The sequence below is a fragment of the Erythranthe guttata genome, chromosome 1, assembly GCF_056151865.1.
Source record: "Erythranthe guttata isolate IM_541 chromosome 1, IM_541, whole genome shotgun sequence".
Taxonomy (NCBI): Eukaryota; Viridiplantae; Streptophyta; class Magnoliopsida; order Lamiales; family Phrymaceae; genus Erythranthe; species Erythranthe guttata.
This window is the reverse complement of record NC_142533.1, coordinates 11,437,479-11,445,555: the sequence shown is the minus strand read 5'-3', so window position 1 is coordinate 11,445,555 and position 8,077 is coordinate 11,437,479. Positions and strand designations below refer to the sequence as shown.

At 40.5% G+C, this 8,077-nt stretch overlaps 2 protein-coding genes across 2 annotated transcripts; both read right to left on the bottom strand.

Annotated features, from left to right (window-relative positions):
- Positions 1 to 945: 945 nt before the first annotated feature.
- On the bottom strand, positions 946 to 1,548 carry LOC105950963 (uncharacterized). The gene has a single exon (XM_012974351.2). The coding sequence runs from the start codon at positions 1,546 to 1,548 to the stop codon at positions 946 to 948; it is 603 nt and encodes a 200-aa protein (XP_012829805.2).
- Positions 1,549 to 1,583: 35 nt separating this feature from the next.
- On the bottom strand, positions 1,584 to 1,991 carry LOC148772826 (uncharacterized). Its single transcript, XM_088819633.1, has one exon. The coding sequence runs from the start codon at positions 1,989 to 1,991 to the stop codon at positions 1,584 to 1,586; it is 408 nt and encodes a 135-aa protein (XP_088675759.1).
- Positions 1,992 to 8,077: the final 6,086 nt, after the last annotated feature.

The window sequence follows — 8,077 nt, the reverse complement described above, 5'->3', positions numbered from 1 at the left end:
AAGAATCGGAAAGAGAGAAATGAACCCTTGCTCGACGATTTGATTGTGGCGAGGGCATCGACGACGGTGGTGGACGAAGAGAGGGCGGAGAGCGTCAACGATGGTGATGCACGAAGAGAGGGAGAGAGGCGGCGGAGGGCATCAGCGACGGCGGTGGAAGAAGAGAAAGGGTGGAGCTGTGTTTTGCCCAGGAAGAGAGAAGACATGGACGCTGGATCTGGATCTGGCGAGAGATTTAGAGGGAAGCAGAGAGCGATTGTGGGTGTGCGGCGTGTGAGTGGAAGAGTGTTAGAGGGCTTAGGGTAAACTAAAAGGGTAAAACGGTCACTTCAAGTTATCTAGGGGGTCTGCCAAATTAAGATAAAAAACTTGGGTTTTAGTAAAAAGGGTGAAAAAAAGGCAGGGATCTCCTCTAATATATTTTCAAAACTACGGGGTTATCTCACATTCTTCCTACGATAAATAGTCAATGGTATGCATGATATGCCTTCATATACACTGAAATACTTCTTTCTACACCATGTTGCTAGTAGAACTCGACAATCCACCAGATTCGTATTTGATTAGGATCTTTATGCTAGATCTATTCTTGACTCTCGAAAGTGCAACGTACAAATGAATATGGTTGAATAGAGGTCTGGGTAGATACAAACTGACGTTGGTTAAGTGTTTGACCCTGACTCGTGTTGATGGTCATTGCAAAGAAAACCATCAATGGAAATTGTGTCTTTTGGAACTTAATGGGAAAAGTAGAGTTCGACGGTACTAACGTCATTCGAGAAATGAAAAGAACATCACCGATATTTTTGCCAGATAGAAACTTGCAGCTGAGAGCATGAGCTCCCATTCTAACACATTGAAGTTTGTTCCATTGCAAAGGCCTCTCGCCTGATTGATGTTTCGTATGAGCATAAGAAGAACATCTTCATTGAGATTCAGTCTATGTCAAGGAAGTCTGGAGCAAGATACGGTGTTGAGGAATTCGGTCGTATAAATTTCAGCATTCTCTTCCGAACTCATCTCATCCTTGCACATACAATCCGCGTTGAGGTACAACTTCTCTTCGCTGGGAAGGAGGGAACATAAGTAGTTGTTGAAAAACTCAACGCAGTCATTAGTCAGTGCAAGCATTGCACTCCCTTGGAAATAATCGGGATTTGATATGTTACTCAACAAATCCGGATACACAAACTTCAACAACTCCAATAATGGATCTTCAGAATCTGGAATTAGCATGTCCTCGGGAATCTCAACGGACGCTTCACAATCGTTTTGCTCTCCCGCGTCCCCATTACCGATACTCAGTATCCAATCAGCAAACTCATTTATTTCTTCAAGCTCGAATGGATTAGAGCTTGATTGAAGCCTCATATTCATATGCAACTTAAGAACCTTACAGTCTTTCCAAAGTGGATGTGAGTTGATCGTAGTGTGAATAATATCCTGCCTTGATGCCTTCAGCACCACAGGTAAAATCAATTTGATGTCTCCGCCAAGAACGATCACCTTGCCACAAAACGGTTTGGGAACATGCGTGATAGATCTCATGGTCTTTTCAAGCGCTTCTAAACAATATTTATGCATCATTGGGGCCTCATCCCATACATAAGTCTTGCCTTTATAAGCAATTTTGCCAGTGGACTCTGCTGTATAATGCTGCAGGTGGAACCATCATGCACAATGATGTGCAGTCCAAATCTAGAATGAGCGGTCCGGCCGCCGGGAAACAGCAACGATGCTATACCATTCGAACCAACATTAAGAAATATTTTTCCCTTTAAACGGACAGCAGCGGACAACGTTCTCCATGTGAATTTATTTCCACTTAGAAGGAAGTACATCCCGTCGCAATTCTTCGATGCAGCATCCATGGTGGCATCATAGACCCTTCTATGCTTATCCGTGATAGAAGATAGATATCGTTTCAGTTCTTTAGGAATCGCAAAGTCGTCGTAGTCCAACTCATCGAGTACCAACTCTGTGTCATCCATTGACGAATCTAGAGACATTGGCAGAGAGTCAAAATTTTGCAAGCTCTTGTCATTGCTCTATAGGATCTTCTCGATTTCGATCAGTGCGTAGTTCTTCAAACTATTACTTGATAGAGTCAAACCTGCAAAGGTATACATAGTAAGACAAATGCGTTCTGAACAAATGAGAAATGCAGCTAAAAATTTGTAAAACAACACAAAAGTAATCGATACCTAGATTATAATGGCGCTTTAGGTGCTTTTATGTAATATCAACCGAAAAATTGGACCAATAATTCTCCCAAACGTGTTCCGGTCTGTTCAAACTATTAGAAAGTAACATAACAACGAACAACAGTATCAAGAAGTGGCCGTTTGGCCAACCGTTCGCCCCTCTGATTGCACCAATGTACTCATTTTCATCTTCCATCATCCCCAGAATACAACACACATCCTTAAACATCGCGTAAACAATTCCACCCATCGTTCTGATATATTCGTAACTTCTGCACCCTCTTTGGAAGTTGAACAACCGTCTCAGATAAAAGTATGCTCCCTTTGTCAGGGGCACATTCGTGACTCTTACAATTAAACCTCTTCTTTCTTGGCACCCACATCCGTGAATCATCCTTGTACACATAACGTTGGGGATACCGTAACTCCGTAGCTGGTGGGTACTTCTTGTTCGCCTCGAACTATGCCAAGAACATGGGTTGCCTTGCGGTTGGCCTTTCAAAGACACTCTTTAATGGTTGGATCACATTGAATACCAACGGTTGATTGTCGGAGAGATGGAAGCTCAATCTAATGACGACTGGATCCCAGTAGTGTATCTCAAATGAAAATATCCTCCACATTGCCTCACACGTAGACAAATATCTGTTTTCATAGTACATCTTGATTTCATCACGAACAGCAGGACAGGCATCCGCAGACGGGGGTTGGAAAATGCTATCATGACACGATCGTGTCCCTTGTTGTGTACTTGAAAATATACTTTATTGACTTGCTTTGGTTGCAAACTTGATATTGATGTTGGCTCGGTATTTACTCAATAACGCATGATAGTAAGGAACCACAGATCCATTGTCCATAATAGTATTCTTCTTCGTAACTGTTCTTCCAGCATCCCTCTTCCTATATACAGAGTAACCATGAGCATCGGCCTCAGTTCGCTGTACAAACTTCTTTGGAAACCTCTTCGTGCAAACGCCATTCTTCGTGCAACGCGAATTCAAATTCGCATGACAACATGGGCCATGTATCATGTATTTCTCAACCATGTAGTACATACTTCGATCGGTTTTTTTGTCCGAAATTTCTGCACAGATCATCCGGTTGATGTCGACGGACACTTCGGTTTGACATCATTATCCAACCACAACAATATATGCGCATGAGGCAGACCACACTTTTGAAATTCAATAGTACACACGTCTGCATATAAAAAATAATTACGTAAATTAATATGCATACTTTAATACGATGCTTGCTATAATGAATCTATTGTAAAGTAAATTTTGAATAGGAATCACTTATGTGCTCTAACTCGTCCGAATATATGTCCCTTCTTGCAATCAGCCATTAAACTGTCCAACTTCAATTTGAATACGCGACATAGAACATCAGGGCCATCTTCCGGTCTGTGACTTGTATCATTGAGGACCCTTTGTATTTCAGGCCATTGTGGAATGCATGTAATAATTATGAATAATGATGAAAAGCCAATCTAGTTACAAATTCGAAGTGCGTTGATAAAATTGTTGAACATGTATCGGGGTCCAGGAATGAAAGAGTCTGACAGAATTATGCGCTTCCCAGCTGATTTGCCGTCAGTGTCCCCTTTGAAAATGTGTTCTTCAATTCCTTTGTACATGTCCGCACGCAGCTAGTCCTGGTTGTGTGTGATGAAATTCAACCTTTGTGACTCAATAATAGAATACACGTCCACTCCAAGTTGTTGGAAAATCTTTTTTGAATTCAGTAGTACTGGTCTGTCGCTGCTTATTTCTTGTATTCGGTAAACAAAGTATTCTCGCATGGTTAATTTCTTTCGTTTTCGACTGTTACCTCGAAAAGAGACTCTATAACAAATATACTCTTTATAGTCGTCTTCCCTGTAAGGGAATATGAATGGATACTGGAACTGTAGGTACAATGGGTGCAGCTCACTAATGCGTTGCAACTTCTTGGACTGACTCTCCACCACAATGCCTCTAACCCCTTCTTGCGTATCAAAATCTCCAACTATCAACGCTGCAATCTCACTCACGTTAGGGAGATTGTAAGTCCTTCCATATGTGCTACAACTTTTGATCAACTTTAGCTTAACACCTTGTTGGCCTTCCCTCGAAAATCGATCACAGGCAGTTCTGTACGACTGAGCAAGTACGTTGATCTCATCGATCATATCCGTCAAGGATGCAACTGTTAGAGAAGGTGACCAACAAGCCAACTTGTGGCTGTGGTCTTTCTCTTTTTCCTTGTAATAAAACAATCGTTTTTCGTTCGTAATAATAAAATATTTCATTTGGCATTCTATATCTCTTATCCCATGCAAGCAGCATAGATATAGTCCTAACGAGTTACTCTATTACTGTGAGTTGATCTAGTAGAATCGTGAGATAACTCAGCAATGTAATGTAACTGTTAAACCTTGTTCCTAGTTAGGGGTGTAAACGAGCCGAGCTCGAGCCGAGCTCGCCTCTTTTGGCTGGCTCGAGCTCGAGCTCGAGTATATTTTGTCGAGCTCGAGCTCGAGCTCGAGCTCGCGAGCTCCTCTTTTTTTGGCTCGAGCTCGAGCTCGTGTCAGTTGTGTCGAGCACGAGCTCGAGCCCATTGTCTTTTTTTTTTTTTTTTTTTTTAAATATTTTTTTAATTATTATTTTATTATTAAAAATTATTTAAAAAAATAAAAAATAAAAACTAAATTGTAATTATATATATTTTTAATATTTGTATTTATTTCTATAATATTTTACATTATTATAAATTATTTAAATAAAAATAACATATAAAAAATAAAAAAAATAATAAAAAAATAATAATAAATCCGGCTCGCGAGCCGGCTCGCGAGCTCATGAACAACTGAAAACCGGCTCAAGCTCGGCTCATCAGAAAGCTCGAGCTCGCGAGCTCGAGCTCGAGCTCGAAAATCTCGAGTTCGAGTTCGAGCTTTTTACGAGCCGGCTCTTCGAGCTCACGAGTCGGCTCGGCTCGTTTACACCCCTATTCCTAGTCGATGGGTTACGCCAATAATGAGGATACCGGCCTTTCCCTTTTGAGACTAGCACTTAGTGTATGTGTATTGCGTCTCATCAGTCCTCGATGTTGTGACATCGGCATACTTGAGTGGGTGCTCATACTGGATAAGTTCACTGAACTCCCTCGCCCTAGAAATCTATAAGTGGTTCTCATTCATCGAGTAATAGGTTTCTAAGATATAGTTGTACACCATTAGTCCTTAAGACCCAGACATCACCGTGACTTCACTAGAGGACCGATTGTATCGTGACATGTCCCTGAGTCCCACAGCGGACCACTCCAAGGGCCAACGTTCGTGCAATCCGAAATCTAGTGTGAAGTCTGTGCATTGTAGTAGGGGATTCGAGCGCTTGAGTAGTCATGGATGTCCTGTGTGTTCTGACGGTTTATAATCCAAGGAATCTCTGGTCAGAGTTGATAGTGGGGTGATTAGGGAAATGTGTTTCCCTAAGTCACACACGAACGGATTTATAATACCTAGAACGTTCGCACGGTTATTGAACTTTATAAGAGGTCTCGGTGAACCAATGCCTCTAGTTCAATCGGGACATGTGCTGCGAAGGGATCATACTGTACGCTAACTATATCATAAGGTTCTTGCAGGCACTTCACTTGTATCTAGGGAATCATGATGCGTAGTTGCTAGGCGCCAATCTGGATTCGTTGGGCACCGATTTGATCGGCGATTAAATAAAATGAGTTTTACTTTAATCGGGACTCTTGGGAGGAGTTCACATGAGAACAATGTGTTGTTCGAATCACAAAGAGTTGTGAGCCCACGGCTAGCGTACACCTGAACTATTGAGGGTCACACTTCTCGTGTAATATAGATCCTTGATAACAACAAGCATAGATTAATATGTTAATCTTTGAACGATTGGATGTCAATATGATTGAATCCAAGATTCGTAATTGTGGATTACGAATTGGAATGAACGTAGAGAAAGAGACATGCGGAATTTAGTGAACTTTCTAAATTGAGAAGTTTCCCGATTTAGCAGGTCCACAGAATTAGAAGTTTCCACTTTTGGAAATTGGAAATTTCGAAGAGACACTCGTATCGACGAGGACTTTGAGCTCGTCACAAATATAATTTTGTTATATTTTTGTGAACGATCGTTTGTGAGAAACGAGGACGACAAGGCAATGGGCTTAATGGATCAGTGGGTCAGGCCCAATGACTTAAGCCCACTAGGGTTGAGAACCCTAGTATAAATAGACCTCAAAAGAGAGTTTGAGATCAGATTTTTACACTAAAAGGCCCTAGCCGTCCAGCCCTAGCCGCCCAGCTCTCTCGGCCGCCGCTGCCCCGCCGATCGCCGCTGCTTGTCGCCGGTTTTCTCCTCTCTACTCCCTCGTTTATTTTTTGTTGTTTATCTAACTCGTTTACATCTAGTGCTGTAGTTCGAGTGGGTCAAAATATACGAGGTGAAACCTGATTGGAGGAGAGGAAGACCGCTGCCCCGCCGCCGTTACGCAGCACGCGCCTTTCGCGTGAGTCGCACGCGCCGCCACCGTGTGTGCCACGCGCCGCCGTCTGCCATCTGCTGGACCAGCTTGCTCCAGCCGTGAGTCGCTGCCCCGAGGATTGGTAATTCGCAGCTTGTACGTGTTCGGTTCTAGATTTCGATTCGTCGAAATCCCACGCTTCAAAAAGGTAAACCGAAATCTCTCGTAATATATTATAAATTTGGATTTATGATTTATTTGCGTGCATGTTGATGTTGTGAATTAATTGTTATCATGATTTACGAAATTATGTGAACTAGCATGTTTTATATTTTTCGGTTTTACATGTTTTGATAAAAATCGATAATTACCATGTGTATGGCGGAAGCGTTAAGGTACGTTGGCTATGTGATTAGTTTATGCATGTAATCGAAACTAGTTCGATCAAAAATTTTAAATTCCGCTGCGTATACATGCACAATCCCCAACAGTGGTATCAGAGCCACGGGTTAATCGTTTATTTGTCAACGTGTTTATCGCTTTCGAAAGCATGCTTCGATTTGTTGAATTGTTGAATATTTGGTGTTATCAAATTGGGTGGTTTAATATTAATTAAATATTTTGAATATTTCAGAAAATCTATTTTTTTTTTAATTTAAAAACTCGGTTTTTTTTTCTGCTGATTTTTGTCGGTTTTCAGCTGACCGAACCGGTCCGGTCGGACCGGTCTAACCGGTCCGGTCAGCACACACAAAAAAAAAAAAATTATTGATTTTCTGATATTAATATTAAAATTAATTGATTTTTAATTTTTGAAATTATTTATCAATTAAACCCAATTAGATAGTTGATCCATTAATTTAATTTGAATTCAAAGAATAGTGTTGGATTAATTATTTAATTTAATCGTTAAATTAGTTTAATTAATGGAACACAAATTAAATGGCAAATAATTAATGGACTTCATTCTTATTTGATTGATTTATGAATAAAGGGAGTCCATTAATTATATTTGCAATTAATCGTATTAATTAATTAATTCATGAGATGAATGATTGTAATTAAGTACGATGATGATCGTATGTCTCTCTTAGGATCAATATGCGTTTCCACATACGTAGAGAACATAGTTGTAGGAATCACAAACGATCATAACCTAATACTTCCGATGAGCTAATAATATTTAATAAATAAAATCCCTCATTCTTAATCAAGAATAATTATCAAGCTATAAAGAAAAACCAAATTGTTGAATTTTTCTTTCCTTCTACCAACAATTAAATTATGTGTAGCCTCTCATAATAGTGCAGTAAGCCGTGTTAGCGGGGAGTGCTATTATGGGATAAGCTGTAATTTAATTGACATTAGATGGAGATACGGTCATAGATAAAATT

Coding starts and splice junctions, on each gene's coding strand:
- LOC105950963 (XM_012974351.2), bottom strand. CDS start 1,548: ATGAGATCTATCACGCATGTTCCCAAACCGTTTTGTGGCAAGGTGATC.
- LOC148772826 (XM_088819633.1), bottom strand. CDS start 1,991: ATGGATGACACAGAGTTGGTACTCGATGAGTTGGACTACGACGACTTT.